Source organism: Panthera tigris, chromosome D3 (assembly GCF_018350195.1).
Source record: "Panthera tigris isolate Pti1 chromosome D3, P.tigris_Pti1_mat1.1, whole genome shotgun sequence".
In the NCBI taxonomy this organism is placed as follows: Eukaryota; Metazoa; Chordata; class Mammalia; order Carnivora; family Felidae; genus Panthera; species Panthera tigris.
The window spans coordinates 36,344,840-36,362,268 of record NC_056671.1 but is presented as its reverse complement, the minus strand read 5'-3'; the positions used below and the strand labels follow the sequence as shown (position 1 = coordinate 36,362,268).

General features: G+C 40.9%; 1 protein-coding gene across 2 annotated transcripts in view; it reads left to right on the top strand.

The window, feature by feature from the left end:
• PTPRM (protein tyrosine phosphatase receptor type M) overlaps positions 1 to 17,429 on the top strand; it is a 788,961-nt gene that overhangs the window by 295,997 nt on the left and 475,535 nt on the right. For both annotated transcript variants that reach the window (XM_042962258.1, XM_042962257.1), the window contains exon 3: positions 1,523 to 1,794. In XM_042962258.1, coding sequence (XP_042818192.1) covers positions 1,523 to 1,794 — 272 coding nt within the window. The remainder of the gene's footprint in view (positions 1 to 1,522; positions 1,795 to 17,429) is intronic.

Sequence of the window (17,429 nt, the reverse complement as noted above, 5' to 3'; positions counted from 1 at the left end):
CACACTTTCTCTAGTAGTGGATGTATGTTTATAGATATCTGCTGGGTATATACGAAAGTAAACCCACACAAACATACAAACACACATCTTCTTGAAAATTATGATTCACAGTGAGGGAAGTTTTTAAAAGGTATACTCAACGGGGGGGTGGGGGTGGGGAGGGTGGGAATAGTCTCCTTACTCAGTAGAAATCATGAGTCCAGTCACATGTGACTAGTATTTCTTTTTTCATCCTTATGCTCCAGATTTAGGCGTTCTTTCCCCTCAGAGTTTCAATACAGTTTTCCTCTCTGCCTAAAAGGCTTTATAATGCCCTGTTTTCCCTTTTATCCTAGAACATTTTGCTTTTATTTTTCTTTATGTACTATACAATATTCATATAATTATTTTAATTGCCATTTCTGTTGACCTTAGACATGGGGCGGGCCAAGTGACACAGTTGATGCCAGGGTATCTGAATAGCTTGAATCCATGCGGAAACTCTTCAGCAGTCATGGGCAGGCTAGTGCTGTATATATAAAGGTACAAATTGCTCATGGAGATGTCTGAGAATGACCATCCTCCGATTGCAATGATGATTACATCCGTATGCTCGGTCATACCAGTCATGAAAACGCCGCCCCCATCAAGGAGTCAGCTGTTACAGCAACGGGGCAGGGGTGGTGGTGCTGAACTGGAAGAGAGTTACATTGATGGCAAGGAGTGTCACAGGGCCGGTAAAGTTTTCTAAGATTCCGCAAATCGGACCAATCTGCTTCCGTAGGTTGCACGAGAATGTTAAAGTGGCTGCAATCACCAAATGGTGCCACCATTCTAGAATAGCGTTGTCCCGTAGCACCTTCTGAGATGGTGGAAAAGCTCAGTATCTATGCCTCCCAGTGTGATAGCAACCAGCCAGATGTGCCTATTCAGCACTTGAAATGTGGCTAGTGTGGCCAAGGATCTAAGCTTTTAATATTATGGAATTTAAGTTAATTTTAATGTAAAGAGCCATCTGTGGCTAGTGACTAGATGATCAGTGCAGGTCAGCGAATTAATGCCTAGCTTTGTTACTTAGAAGGCTAACTGCAGTAACTTCAAGGAAACTTCCCATTCACTCATCTGTTTTTTGTTGTTTGTTTTAAATGTTTATTTATTTTTTGAGAGGGAGAGACAGGGAGAGACAGAGCGCGAGCAGGGGAGGGGCTGAGAGGGAGGGAGACACAGAATCTGAAGCAGGCTCCAGGCTCGGAGCTGTTAGCATGAAGCCTGATGTGGGGCTTGAACTCACAAATTATGTGATCATGACCTGAGCTGAAGTCTGCTGCTTAACCTACTGAGCCACCCAGGTGCCCCACCCACCGCCATTCACGGATCTTGAGAATGCTTTAGGGTGAAAAGATATGAAAGGGATGGGACTCTCAAAGCTTAAGTAAGACACATGACATCGCAGTGTCAACCCATGTAAATGACAGTGGCTTGGAGAAATGGCCAGAAAGTAGTATTTCAGGTTGTAACTCTCCTTTGATTTTCTTTTTTGCAGGTTCTTTCATGTTGGTGAACACATCTGGGAGACCTGAGGGGCAGAGGGCCCACCTTCTCTTACCTCAGCTCAAAGAAAATGACACCCACTGTATTGATTTTCACTATTTTGTATCCAGCAAGAGTAATGCTGCTCCTGGGTCACTCAATGTCTACGTGAAGGTCAACAACGGAGCTTTGGGGAATCCTATCTGGAATATATCTGGAGACCCTACCCGCACATGGAACAGGGCAGAACTGGCCATTAGTACTTTCTGGCCGAATTTTTATCAGGTATGCTCTTTGTTTGCATTTCCTGTTTTGATGCATCTTCTGAAATAGTTTTTTTTTTTTTAATATATTTGTATAAACAAAGAATGTATAAGAAGTGTAGGTATTTTTTATACCAATGTTAGGAAAGCTTGTGCTATTTGATAAGGGAGTGTATTCAGTCTTTGTACATTACCTTGAGAAATGAGTAAAAAAACACCTTTCAACTTTGTTTATGCAGATATTTTAAGAAATTAAAAAAAATCAAGGCAAAAAAGTTGTTTTTAGTAGCCTGCAGCAGGGCAGGAAGCGCTATCTGCAAGCACTGTATTAAATTAGCCATATCTGACCCATGGAGATGTAGCACTTGATTCTAGAAGAGGAAGCCCTATTGCTCATGAGTTACTGGCAGGAGCAAATGAGTCATTGAGAAGTGAGCCTCATGGGCCAGCTAGCAAGGGGCAGCTTCCTGTTCCCATCCCTGTGAGCAACGGGAAGAAGATAACTTGTGTAGGCTCAGTCCTGTCATGGAGCAGCCGCTGTCCTGTTATTTGGGATGTTCTGTTAAGACCCACATTGCCCACTTGGAATTCTCAGTTAAAGTAAGTACATGGTGGAGGCAGAGACAGTTAAAAAGTGGTACCAAAGTGGACCTGATGTCATGTCCCTGCTGTCAGAGAGTGACTTGTGTCACAAGAGCATCCTGACTCAGGATTAAAGGTGGGAAATTAGTGACAAGGACATTGGTGCTCCTTCCCCCCCCCCCCTTTTGTCCATAGCACCTTCAAAAAATAACTTGGGGTGCCTGGGCAGCTCAATCAGTTGAGCATCCGAATTGGGCTCAGGTCATGATCTTGCAGTTCGTGGGTTTGAGCTCCGCGAGCCTAGAGCCTGCTTCAGATTCTGTGTCTCCCTCTCTCTCTGCCCCTCCCCTGCTTGCACTCTGTCTCTCAAAAGTGAATAAACATTAAAAAAATTTTTTTAAATAACTTGATATTGAGAACACTCAATTAATTTCACGCTAAGAAGATTCATTAAGAGGATTGAGATATTTTGCTTTTCTCTTTCTTAATTCCTTTGGCTTGTTCAGGAGCCAGCTGGAACATGTATCCAAGGTCCTCTCTCATATTTAATTGAGGTGCTTGGCTAGACTCAGGGAAGGGAAAACTGAGTCCTCTCCAGGTCTGCCTGTCTTACGAATGGCTTTCAATGTTGTGCCTAATGTGTCTCTGTACCCTTTACCTACAATAATTTCTAGAATTTAATGAATGATAAATAAATGCGTTTTGAGTAGTATGCATGTAAATTGTTAAATAGTACACAGGTAAATTGTTAAAAATCTTTTAAAAGGACACTTAAGCAATACATTATAAAAGTTAAAAATTTAGATAGATCTGGGGCACCTGGGTAGCTCAATCAGTTAAGCATCTGACTTTGGCTCAGGTCATGATCTCATGGTTTGTGAGTTCGAGCCCCGTGTCGGGCTCTGTGCTGACAGTTGAGAGCCTGGAATCTGCTTCAGATTCTGTGTCTCCCTCTCTCTCTTCCCCTCCCCCACTCGCACTCTGTCTCTCTCTCTTTCTTGCTCTCAAAAATAAACATTAAAAAAAAATTAAAACAAAATTTAGAAAGATCTAAATTTGGCAATCTACTGTTAGGAATTCGTCCGAAGGAAATAACAGAGAATGGTTGCAAATTATTAATTACAAGAATACTCATGGCTGTTTATTTATAATAATGAAAAATCAGAAACAGTATTATTTCCAACATTAGATGGTTAGTTAACTTATGTTAGCTCAATACTAAAATGCATTTTGCAACAATTAAGAATAATGTTATGGAAAACCATATAGTGACCTATTTAAGTCTATGTTGTTAAGTGGAAAAAGTGGTATAAAACAGTAAATTTCACAGTTTAAATTTTATATATTATATATTTTTTAATTTTAAAAATATATAATAAAATATATATATAAGTATGTTTATATGTTATATACTTATTTATATATTCTATATAATACTTATATATATGTTTATATAAATACATATATATAATTATATGTATATAAAATAAAGACTAAAGCATATGCTGAAATAAATATATTAAAAAGTGGTATCTCCTTAGCTAGTAGGGTAACAGGTGATTTGGACTTTTTTTCTTTCTACCATCTGTCATATTCTAAATTTTCTTCAATGTATATTTTACTGCTTTTATTTATAAAACCCCAAAGAATAAAACATAGTTTTTCTTCCATAGGGAAAATATCCTATTTAACAAATAAAATTTTGTTTATAAATATATTAGCAGTCAGTCATATAATTAACAAAATATGGCCTCTGGGACAAAGTTTCTTCTTGCATAGTATTAAAATCGAAACAGAGTGGGGGGCTCAGTCCGTTAAGCATCCAAGTTTGGCTCAGGTCATAATCTCATAGTTCATGAGTTCAAGCCCCATGTCGGGCTCTGCACTGACCGCTTAGGGTCTAGAGCTTGCTTCAGATTCTGTCTCCCTCTTTCTCTGCCCCTCCCCTACTTGTGCTCTCTCTTTCTCTCTCAAAGATGAATACATAAACATTTAAAAAATTATTAAAAAATAAATACATAAAATGGAAGCAGGGGAAGTGGGTTTGGCTAAGCTAGGCTTCAAAAGACTTTTTATATAATGGACTAGGCTAAGAGGCTACATGTTGTTAGAAATTTCTTTTGTAGGAGACCTTCCCAAAGTAGAGAAGGTATAGGTCTGTGATGTTCCCACTGCCTCCCTGGAACCTGCACTAGTTTCTGACTTAGTCTCCAGGCATCTGCTGGACTGGGGCCAGAGGACAATCTTCCAGGCAAGACCAGAAGGTATTCTGCTCATCTGTGGTCTGGTCTTCTTCTCTTTCATGTCAGCACTGCCACCCAGAATCTCTAGGAGTGAACTCTCTTGGGCCCCTGACAGCCTCCAGAATCCAGTGCATTGCTATAGTTTTGACACGGGCTGCAATGCATATATTAAAGTTTTAATTTGTCTTTATCTAAGCTTGGGCAGCTATGACAAATATAGACTGGGTGCCACCAATGATAGACATTCTTTTCTCAGAATTGCGGGGCCTGGAAGTCCTGTAGGATTCTCATGGATTCAGTTCCTGGTGAGGGCCCTTTTTCTGCCTTATAGATGGTGCCTTCTTGTCTTCTCATGGTGTGCTCAGTGGCCTTTCCTCTGTGTGTGCATCTGGAGAGAAAGAGCTCTTGTCTCCCTTATTCTTATTAGGACACTAATTATTGGGGCTCCACCTTCATGACCTCATCTGAACCTAATTACCTCTCTAAAGCTCCATGTCCAAATGCCATCATGTTGGGATCAGGGCTTCAACATATGAAATGGTGGGGCAGGGGGTAGATACAACATTCAGTCCATAACAGCCTTGGTGTACCTAGCTCAGACAGTTGGAATTAAAGGAATTATTGAGTTTAATGGTCTTAGAAGATCAGCCTTTAAAAAAGGACTATGGAACTATAGTGAAAGTGAGGTGGTCCTATATATCAGGCCATTGTGATTTTCAATGGATTCTTCCTTTCTTGAGTTCTTTTAAGTAAAATACGTCATCTCCCCAATTGTGAACCTCTGACCCCACCCCCCAAGTCTATCTACTTTCCACTGTCACCTCTCTTACATTACTGAGCAGTATCTAACATACCAAATCCAATCAGAACCTAATTCTCACTCTAGCTCTTTGGTTCACTGGTTGATTCATCAGGAATAGCTTTCTGCTTTGGATTTAAAAGTGGACTGGTAGTGGCGCCCAGGTGGCTCCATCAGTTGAGCGTCTGACTCTCGATTTTGACTTAGGTCATGATCCCAGAGCCATGGGATCAAGCCCTGCATCAGGCTCTGCACTGAGCATGGAGCCTGCTTAAGATTTTCTCTTCCTCTCCATCTGCCCCTCTCCCCTGCTTGCTCTCTAAAATTAAAAAAAATAAAATACATTTAAAAGTGGATTTGTACAGATTTTTTTTTTAATGTTTATTTTTGAGAGACAGAGACAGAGAGAGAGAGCACTAGTGGGGGAGGGGCAGAGAGAGAGGGAGACACAGAATCCAAAGCAGGCTCCAGTCTCTGAGCTGTCAACACAGAGCCTGATGCGGGGCTCCAACTCATGAACCAGGAGATCATGACCTGAGCTGAAGTCAGATGCCCAACCGACTGAGCCACCCAGGTGCCCCTGTAAAGGTTCTTTAATACGGCATTGCTAACTTTTTAAGAATCAGGTAATCAACATCTGTAAAGGGTTTAGAGCCACTGAAAGTACACTTGTTGATTTAATTTCTAAGCACTCCAACCAAGGATTAGTTTTTAAAGTTTTAAAGGCATAGTGAAAGTAGTACTTCCTTCATATTTCTCCTTTATCTGCTGGGCAGTAAACACACTGGGATCATTACTCTGATAGCAACACAAGCTATCAGGTAAGTGGTACTCTGTAGGTGATCCAAGAGAGATATCAGCAGGAAACTTCCCAAACACAGAGCATTAGGCCTTACAATCACCCTGTGAGACCTGAATGATGTTTCCCAATTGAGATGAAAAAGACAAACTGTATAACAAAGGTGAATAAGAAGGAAAACACCTACCAAATCCTTTTTCCACCCCTGGTGGCCCAAGGTGTCAGCTTAACTGGAGACGATCAGAAAAAAACCAGAGAAAGAAGCTGTCCGTGCTGGCAGCATTGCCCAGAGGAGGAGCTTCCTGGCACATTATGGCCCCCAGTCCACTGGACAGCACACATTCATTGAGGAGATGGCTGTCATACCCTGTTGCTCTTAAAAATGGGAATCATGCATCAGCCCATCTGCTTTTGGACTAATTTCCCAGATATATTTATCTATAAGAAGTTCTGTGCTGGTCTGAGGATGTGAGTATGCTCTGTGGGACTATAGTTGACCCTTGAATGACATGGAGGTTAGGGACGCCAACCTCCCATGCACTGGAAAATTCATGTATAACTTTTGAGTCCTTCAAAACTTCTCTAATAACCAATTCTTGATCAGAAGCCTTACCAATAATGTAAACAGTTGATTGGCACGTATTTTGCATGTTATATGTATTATAAGCTCTATTCTTACAATACAATAAGCTAGAGAAAATGTTATTAAGAAAATAATAAAGATTTCAGGTCTCACATTTAGGTCTTTAATCCATTTTGAGGGGATTTTTGGTATATGGTATTAGAAAGTGGACCAGTTTTACTTATTTATTTTTGCATGTAGCTTTCCATCTTTCCTGGCACCATTCGTTAAAAAGACTTTCACCATTATATATTCTTCCCTACTTTGTTGTAGATTAATTGACCATATAGGCATGGTTTATTTCTGGACTTTCTATCCCATTCCATTGATCTCTGTCTCTGTTTTTGTGCCAGTACCATACTGTTTTCGTTACTATAGCTTTGTAATACAGCTTGAAATCTGGGATTGTGGTACCTCCAGCTTTGATCTTTCTCAAGATTGCTTTGTGGGGTCTTTTGTGGTCCCATACGAATTTTAGTATTATTTGTATTAGTTTTGTGAAAAATGCTGCTGGTACTTTGATAAGGACTGCATTGCTCTGTAGACTGCTTTGGGTAATAAGGACATTTTAACAATATTAATTCCAACAATCCATGAGCATGGGTATCTTTCCATTTGTTTGGGGCATCTTCAATTTTTTTCATCAGTGTCTTATAGTTTTCAGAGTGCAGGATTTCACTTTAGAAAGGAAGTATGTTTGTAGTGCTGTTTCATAGTTCTTGAAAAAAATGCAGGTGTAAGCAGACTCACACGGGTCATACCTGTGTTGTTCAGGGGTCAACTGTATTACGTTTTTAATCGCAAAATATGAGAAATATTTTTCTGATGTCATGTACATGCATGTGTCTGACAGTTTGCTTATGTACATGGTTTGTAAGAGTCAGTATCCAAATGATTCATTCTTAGGGTACAGATAGGCCATTTCTGGGCCCAAAAGCTGAGGACAAGATAGTACCCTATCTTTTCTGAAGAAAGGGGTACCCCTGAGAGACCCTCTCTCAGTGCACAGGGACTCAGCTTTCCCCAGACATCACTTCTATGTTAGAGAATTTAGGCTGCAGGAATACGTTACAGAGATCTAAAACGTTAGTATAAAGTGAACATATACTTGAAATGTTAGCATATTAAAATATTTTATATTCCTACAGCACTTTATTTCTAAAAGTTGCTTTTTTCCCACTGTATTAAGTAGTTTTGATATAATGAGTTAAGGTCGATGAATTAACTTTTAAAGGAATTTCATAGTGCTTAGGAATGGGCAGCATCATAGAGTGTAGTAAAAGAACATATGCTTTGGGTCAAACAGAACTGCATTTGAATATCAGCCCTGTTTACTTGTAAGTTTGGGCAAGTGACTTAAACTTTTAGAACCTCACTAATGATGAGACTCAATATAAAGACCGTGCAGGGAGTGAAGATGAATGGAAGAGCACATTGAGGATGTGCTAGCCTTTCCATAAATGGTGGTAGTTTGTTGAGATTAAGAATTGTGGTAGACAGAAAAACGGAAACAGCTAATATTTGAGTGCTTTCTCCCTGCTAAGTCACTCCTTACATGTGTTAAGTGGAATGGCAGAAGGTACTCAAAGAAGAAGTGTTACAGGAACAAATCCTTCCATGAAACTAGGTGAAATAAAATGAACCAGGTTTCTTTCCCCCAGAACATTCCAGAACTTGCTGTCATACAAAAATGCAAGGTGAGGCTTCCTGAGTGTTCCTGGTATCAGCTTGCTCTGGAATCTGTCCCATGCTCCAGATGACCATCTTGGGGACTGCTCCACTGGGCTCCTTCCCTCTGTCCTGTCCTTTACTCTCCTTGTTGTCAAGAATGCCCATTTCTCACTGGGCTTTGGCCACTCCATACTAGTCATTTCTCAACTTGGTCAGAGTCTGAGTTTTGGGGAGGTTTTCGCTAAAACTAGACACAGCTGCCCTTTTTCCTTTTGCTAAACAGTAAATTTCCGTGGGCATCCCTTGCTTTCCTAGTCTTTCCCCTAACATTATCTTTACTAGGTGTTTATAGAGTTTCAAAATGTTTCCTAGCAAAGTATTCTCACCATAGCGCTCATTCCATGGGCCTTTTCCTATTTATAGGAGAGTAGTATTCTACAGGTACAGATCACAATGGTAAGCTGCATGGAATGCAGCTAATTGTAGGTTAATTGCTGTTCATGAAAACATGAATTGTCAAGTATTTGGTGATTAACACATATTTAATTTCTTAATTACTGTTTGTCCTCGTTGCTGCTACTTGCAACGTGCTCCTGTGTTGGGTGGCAGCAGGTAAGGACTGCCGGCTACCTGCTTTCATGAGGGCACCTGGGCTGGAGGACCACTTCCTTTGATTTAGACATTGACTTCCTGCCATGTTAAGAATAGTATTTTCCTCTCACAAGCACCCTCTTGCTTTATTGTGCTAATGAAAAAAACAGAGAGAGAGAGAGAGAGAGAGAAGGGGGTGGGGAAGGATTTCCCTTTGATTCTGTATCTTTCTCTTCTGTCTTCTCTTTCCCACCCTTCAAATTTCTGGAGGCTATGTATTGATTTCTCAGGGTTCCTAACCCCTGCCTGCACCCAGAGATGCCTGGGGAATCACCTACTCATCACCTTCTCCCTACTTTTAGAATACAGTGATAATGAATCCAGTCAGAGGGAACGAAAGCAGTGATCTTTAAGACAAATGGTTGCTTTGAAGAGAGAAAAAAAAGGATAGATGGCTTTGAAGTCCCCTTCCCCATGCCTCTCAATAAAGGGGTTGGGGTGTGGGCAGGTGGGTGGTGACAAGAGGTAATGTGGGGACCAAGTCAGAATGATGACAGTCCTACTGTTTGTCTAGAGCCTCCCAGTTAAAACAAATTCTGAGATATACTGAAGGGTCCTGGGAGAATATGATGCATGGATTCCATCTAAGACCAGCTCTAAATTCTCTGTGCAGTGAGGACACAAAGTATCTTGCACTTTGGGAGAGGCTAATCCAAGATTGGCCCTTTACCAGTCAGACATCCTGGTAAATGAGAAGCTGAGGGAGTAGGAATGACTGGATCATTTCATCTTTTTCACAGTGAACTCCAACCTCTGTTTCCTACCCAGCTGCCTTGGATTATTTGCTGTGTTTGCCTTCAGCCCATGTATTTTGCTAGAAAGTCGCAGAAAGCGACTCTGAGTAGCATCGGCTCTATCTCCATTTATTGCACATGTTACTCATCGATCTGTCACAGACACTAACTCAGGAAATGAATGGGTGAGCGCTGGAGCACTGCTGTGGCCAGCTGCTCTATCCCAGGAAACCCCGAAGGGGCTGGACAAATTGAGAGCATAGTCCCTGGCTGGGTTTGCCAGCGCTGTTGCCCGACATACTTGGATAAACTCCTTACGAGAGAAGCCAGTAACTCAAGAGACAAAGAGTTGGAAAAGAGAAAGGGAGAAATTTAGTGCAGGGGCTGGCGTCCTGGGGAAGTGGCAGGCTCAAACCTTAACAACGCACCTATCTGCTCACAAGACGGACACCTAGAGTTTTACAGGGAGGAAATCTGGAGCTACATGCAAGAGAGCAGGGAAAGAGCATGTGATCACGGGTGGGGGTCGGTATGTGTTCAGTGTGTGATCGTGGCCAAGGAAGGGGACAGGTGGGATGTGGTTTTCTAGCATTCTGCTACTATCAAGGTTTTTCTGGTCTGACAGTTGGAATATTCCAGTCATTGCAAAATGTTTTCGTCAGTGCCTCAAAAAAGTTTGATAAGAAATAAGAAGAGTAGGGTAGACCAAAAGAAGCCGATTCTGGGGAAGATGGTGGAGTAGGAGGATTCTAAGCTCACCATGTCGTATGGGTACAGCTAAATAAAACCTAAATTAGTGTAAATAACCCAGAAAATGATTTGACAACTGGCAGAACAGGCTCTCCATAGCTAACTGTGGAGAACACATCAAAAACAGAGTTCTCCAAATTGGCTCCGGTCTCCCATAAGCACCCTTGCACAAACCTTGCTAGCACCGTGTGCCCCACCCTTTCGTTCTCCTGTGGACTCTTGCATTTTCCCTCTAATCTGCCCTTGGCAGGAGTCCATCCTAAGCAATGCCATAAGCATGGCATTGTGCAAGTAGCCCTGGCAGGGGCTCATGCCACTCCAAAGTGATTCCTGACCTGGGGAGAGGGGAAGATAACCAGACACACACCAATTCAACCGTGGCCCCAGCAGTGGGCCAAGGGCAGACGTGGTTTGACTGCAGGTCCTGCCCACCAATGAAATCCTTTCAGGGGACAGTGCAGGGGAGAACACCTTGGCATTTGGTACAACTGTAGCTCTGGCAAACGTCTGGTCTGACCCGACTCAAGTCCGAGGAGGCCCCAGACTGGCCCCTTAACAAAGCAGACACCAAACCCTGCCCACAGCAGGCAAAGAAAGCCATTGCAGATGACTGGACGCAGCTCAGTCGCAACACTAGGGCACACGCAACACAAATAGGAGACGTTCCTAATGTGCCAGGTTCTGGTGAACGGGATATTGCACTGAAGAGCACTACAGGGCTTCTTTTTTATAAAGCCACTATTTTCAAGAACAGGAGACATAGCTGACTTTCTGAAAACAGACACAGAGTTGGACAAAATGAGGAGTCAGAGAAACATCTCCCAAATGAAAGAACAGGACAAAATTGCAAGACAGCTAAATGAAATGGAGGTAAGTGGTATGCCTGATAGAGAAAATTTCAAGTAATGATCTTAAAGATATTCACTGGGTATACTCTCTCTTTGAGAAAGGAGTGGTGAAATTCAGTAAGACCCTCAACAAGGGGATAGAAAATATAAAAAAGAACCAATCAGAGATGAAGAAATCAATAACTGAAATTAAAAATATGCTAGAAGGAATAAATGGTAGGCTAGAGGAAGCAGAAGAACACATCAGTGAGCTGGAATGGAAGGCAATCAAACCGAACAGGAGAAAGAAAATAGATAAAAAATGAGACTAGGATTCTGTGCTCTTGGATTGGAAGAATTAATATTGTTATAATGTCCATATTGCCCTCAGCAATCTACAGATTTAATGCAGTCCCTATCAAAATGGCAACAGCATTTTTCAGAACTAGAACAAACAATCATAAAATTTGTGTGGAACTACAAAAGACCCCAAACAGCCAAAGCAATCTTGAAAAAGAAAACCAAAGCTGGAGTTATCATAATCCCAGATTTCAAGTTATGCTACAAAGCTATAGTAATCAAAACAGTATGGTACTGGCACAAAAATAGACACATAGATCAATAGAAAAGAATAGAAATCCCAGAAAAAAAAAAAACAACCCATGATTATATGGTCAATTAATCTTTGACAAAGGAGGCAAGAATATGCAATAGGAAAAAAGTCTCTTCAACAAATGGTGTTGGGAAAACTGGACAGCTACATGCAAAAAAATGAAACTGGACCACTTTCTTACACCAGTCACAAAAATAAATTCAAAATGGATTAAGGACCTAAATGTGAGACCTAAAACCATAAAAGTCATAGAAGAGAGCACAGACAATGATTTCTCTTACATTGGCCATAAAAACATTTTTTTTAGATCTGTCTCCCAAGGCAAAGGAAACAAAAGCAAAAATAAATAAAATCTTGCACAGCAAAGGAAAGAAACAACAACGACAACAAAAATAAACCCAAAGACAATCTACTGAATTGGGAGAAGATAATTGCAAATGATATATCCAATAAGAGGTTAATATCAGAAATATATTAAAAACTTACACAACTCTCTCTCTCGTGCGCGCACACACACACAGACACACACAGACACACACAGACACACACACACACACACACACACACACACACAGACACACACACACCAAATAATCTAATTAAAAAATAAACAAGGGGCACCTGGGTGGCTCAGTCAGTTAAGCATCTGACTCTTGGTTTCAGCTCAGGTCACGATCTCACTCATGGGTTTGAGCCCCACATTAGGCTCTGTGCTAAGTGTGGAGTCTGTTTGGGATTCTCTCTCTGTCCTTCCCCTACCCTGCTCCCTCTCTCTCTCTCTCTCTCTCAAAGTAAATAAACTTTAAAAAAATGAGCAGGAGACATGAAGAGATGTTTCTCCAAAGAAGATATTCAGATAGCCAACAGACATATGAAAAGATGCTCAACATCACCACCATCCATCAGGGAAATGCAAATCAGACCCACCTGTCAGAATGGCTAAGATCAAAAACACAAGAAACAATGAGTGTTGGTGATGATGTGGAGAAAAAGGAACCCTCGTGCACTGTTGGTGGAAATATAGAATGATATAGTCACTGTAGAGAACAGTATGTAGTTTCCTTAAAAAATTAAAAATAGAATGACCACACAATCCAGTAATTCCACTGCTAGGTATTTACACAAAGGAAACAAACAAAAAACTAATTCATAAAGATATATGCATCTCTATGTTTATTGCAGCATTATTTACAATAGCCAAGATACAGTAGCAACCCAAGTGTCCATCCATTGATGAATGGATAAAGAAGATATGGCATGCATATATATAAATATATACATATATATATCCAATAAGAGGTTAATATCCAAAACCTATTTAAAAAAAACGTATACAACTCAACACACACACAAAACAAATAATCTAATTAAAAAATAAACAGAAGAGGCACTTGGGTGACTCAGTCAGTTAAGCATCTGACTCTTGGTTTCAGTTCAGGTCATGATCTCACTTGTGGGTTTGAGCCCTGCATTAGGCTCTGCACTAAGTGTGGGAAGTATATATATATATATATATATACACACACGTATATATATATATATATATATATATATATACACACACACACGTATATATATATATATATACACACACACACGTATATATATATATATATACACACACACACGTATATATATATATATATACACACACGTGTATATATATATATATATATACACACACGTGTATATATATATATATATATACACACACACGTGTGTATATATATATATATATATATACACACACGTATATATATATATATATATATATATACACCTATATATATGTGTGTGTGTATATATATGTATATATATACACACATGTACTAGGGTGTGTGTGTGTATATATACATATATATATATATACACACACACACACACACACATACACATACTGGGGTGTGTGTGTATGTGTGTGTGTGTGTGTGTGTGTATATATATACACACACACACACACACACATACACATACACACTGGAATATTACTTATCCTTCAAAAAGAATGAAATCTTGCCATTTGCAACAACATGGATGAATCAAGAGGGTATAACGCTAAGCAAAGTAAAGTAAGTCAGAGAAAGACAAATACCATATGATTTCATTAATATGTCGAATTGGTATTCATTTAATTAAAAAAGCAGACTCTTAACTATAGAGAACAAACTGGTGGTTGCCAAAGGAGAAGTCAGTGTAGGGATGGGTGCAATAGGTGAGGGGAATGAAGAGGTACACTTAACATGAGTAATATATCAGATTTTTGAATCACTCACTATAATGTACACCTGAAACTAATATAACAATGTATGTTAATTATACTGGAATCAAAAAATAATATAAATTAAAAAAATAAGAACAGTGGGATTCAGTTAGAGCATGAGTCAGGAGGTCTGTTTCTGGGTTTAACTGTTGGGATCTAAAGTTAAGCAAGAGGGCTTGCTAACAGATCTCCACTGTCAATATTTCCTTCCATTTTTATGGGAGTATGACCGCCATTCTCCAACTGGCTACTTCCTGCCGGATAGGGGAGATGAAGTGTTTTTGGTTTTGTTTTTGTTTTTGTTTCAGTGGAAGAAATGTGCCTGTTTCTGTGTTAATTGTTTCTGACTCATTCAAGAGTGTGAATTGAAAGAATGTAGCATAGGTACACATCACAAGAAGTCTGAATCCCAAATAGAACCCTGCTACTTGAGAGCACAGTGGTCAAGCCCATTTTGGTTATTTCTTTAAGGACAGATTCTATACCTGTCGGTATCCATGAAAATCAACGTGAAAAACAATCTCTGATTCTTTCCCCTATTCCATCCAAGGAAAGGGTGTGCTGGCCCATGGTTATTGTAACCATGTACCTTGCTGTCTAATTTTCTTGATGCTTGTTTCCACCTCTGATGAAGCATTAATATAGGCACAGCAAGATGGATGAACAATGACATAAATTCCCCCTTGCTCAGCTAGGATATACAGTTACCCAGGATGACTTTAGTATGGGAATCTGATGACTTATGATCATTAGCTATGGTGGTTAGAATCTGGGACAAGTTGTAAAGGCACATGATGATGCACAGCAACCTTCCCCCCACCTGCCACCATGGCAACAATGTATAGCCAAGGAAGTATTCATCTCCATCAGGGACGTTGCCTGGGAGGTCATGATCTAGTCTGGTAAATACCTGTGGGGGACTGGCCCAATGCTTAAGTTTCTTGAGCAGGATGAAAGGAGAAGGCAGTCACCAAGGTGGCCAGAAGATAATGTATAGTGGTAAAAGAATTTGTAACACAGTCCATGGCCCAGGGGACTCCATTTAATTTTCAAATAAAAACAAATCCAGCCAGAGCACGATGACAAAAGGTGGGAGAATAGGCTCACCCAAAGGGCAACTTGTCCCATCCAGCCTCTGCCCAGCCGGCCTTGGCTGTGAATGTCATCCATAGCTGGAAAAGAAACACAGCATTGTTTACACATAGGGAGTTGGTCCTTCATGTGGTATCTAATTGGGAAGTATACTCCCGGTTTTGTCCTTTGAAAATTACTTCCTTTAGTACTTTAATTAGAGGGACTGTAAGACATGGGGGTACCTTATGATCATCTTGGGAAAAATCTAACTATTCTAACCCTATACATTATTGTCCAGGCCTTAACAATTGGAAACCAGTTGCCTTCATGGACTCCTGAGGTATTGTAAACAGGGGGGACCAACGGGTCCCTATGGTCCAATACTGATTGGGCTTTTAGACACATCCAACAATTGACAGCACATGTAGTTGAGGCCAAAGCCTGGGTTACCCCAACTAGTCCCTTATCTTTCCAACCTAGGGAGAAAGAAGACATGGTTCATACAGAGCACAGAAGAAACATGTTGTTAACGGGTTCTTTCCTCTAAAGAGGTATTTTAAGTCTTGAATAGGGTGACTTTCCCAGTAGAATGGCTTGGTGGTCTCTTCTATCTTCTCCTTTTCTTTTTTTTTTCCTAATTTTTATTTTTGAGAGAGAGAGAGAGAGAGAGAGAGAGAGAGAGAGAATGAACTTGAGCAGGGCAGGGGCAGAGAGAGATGGAGACACAGAATCTGAAGCAGGTTCCAGGCTCTGAGCTGTCAGCCCAGAGCCTGATGCAGGGCTTGAACTCATGAACCGTGATGTCATGACCTGAGCCGAAGCTGGACGCTTAACCGACTGAGCCACCCAGGTCCCCCTTCTTATCATTGTACGGGCACCATTTAACTCTAGTGTGATGTATCCATAGCTTCACTTTGTCCCATTTCAAGGGGAATGGGGGACTAGTAGGACATCATAAGGTCCAGTCCATTTTTCAGTTAATTCTTGGTCAGGTCCATGTTCATTCCAAGTCTTTAATAAGATCTTATCCTCAGGTTGAGACGGGTGCAGTGGTTCTTGCAGCAAGAAGGCCATCTTACTGGAAGTAAACTAATGAATCATGGTTAATATTTGGTTCAAGCGTTAAATTTTGTTTAATTTTTCTTTGGCCCCCTTCTGGGTAGAGGGGGCGAAACTCAAGAGGCCAGGAATGGTCTCCCGTATCCAATTTCATAGGCGCTCAATCCAAGCCCACTTTGAGGTGCCCTCATGCAGAGAGGGCAAGCGGCAGTACCCTATCTCATGTTAAATGAGTTTCTTGACACAGCTTTGTGATGGTCCTTTTCAAAGTATGGTTCATTTTCTCCATTTTTTCCCATTGACTATGGGCTGTGAGAAATGGACTTCCTTGTTTCATATGCTTTTCCTCCCTAAAGCTAAACACCTTAAAAGCAATGTGCACCAGCTAAGAAGAGTTCACACCTACCGCTCCCTGGACCTTTTGCAGCTTCTTTCCTATATTAGGGGCACTTCGTCCCATAAAGGTCAAATTAACCATTTTCAGATTTTCAAAAGCCCCAGGATCCTCACTGGGAATATTTTTGATAGGCTTCATAAATCCTCTCCAGAAACTCAGATGGATCAGCATTTAATTTCTGTTGAATTTCCTTGATTTTATTAAGACATTTTTGCTTTGGGACCCTTCACTTTAGTTCTGTAAACATATATCTTAGCAGTGGTTCAGAAGAACCATTCCTTCAGCAACATTTGGGTCCCAGCCAGGTTTGGCCACCAGGATTGCCCCTGCTGGTAAGGGGGTAATACCTGGATTTTCATCAGTCAGATGCTGAGCCTCCTCATGGGCTTTATTAATCAGTCACTGCGGCGGCTCATTGTCTATAGAATACTTAAGAGTCTGCGTATCTGGGGTACCTGGGTGGCTTAGTCGGTTAAGCGTCCAAGTCTTGATGTCAGCTCAGGTCATGATCTCACGGCCGTGAGTTCGAGCCCCGCGTCGGGCTCTGCACTGATAGTGCGGAGCCTGCTTGGGGAT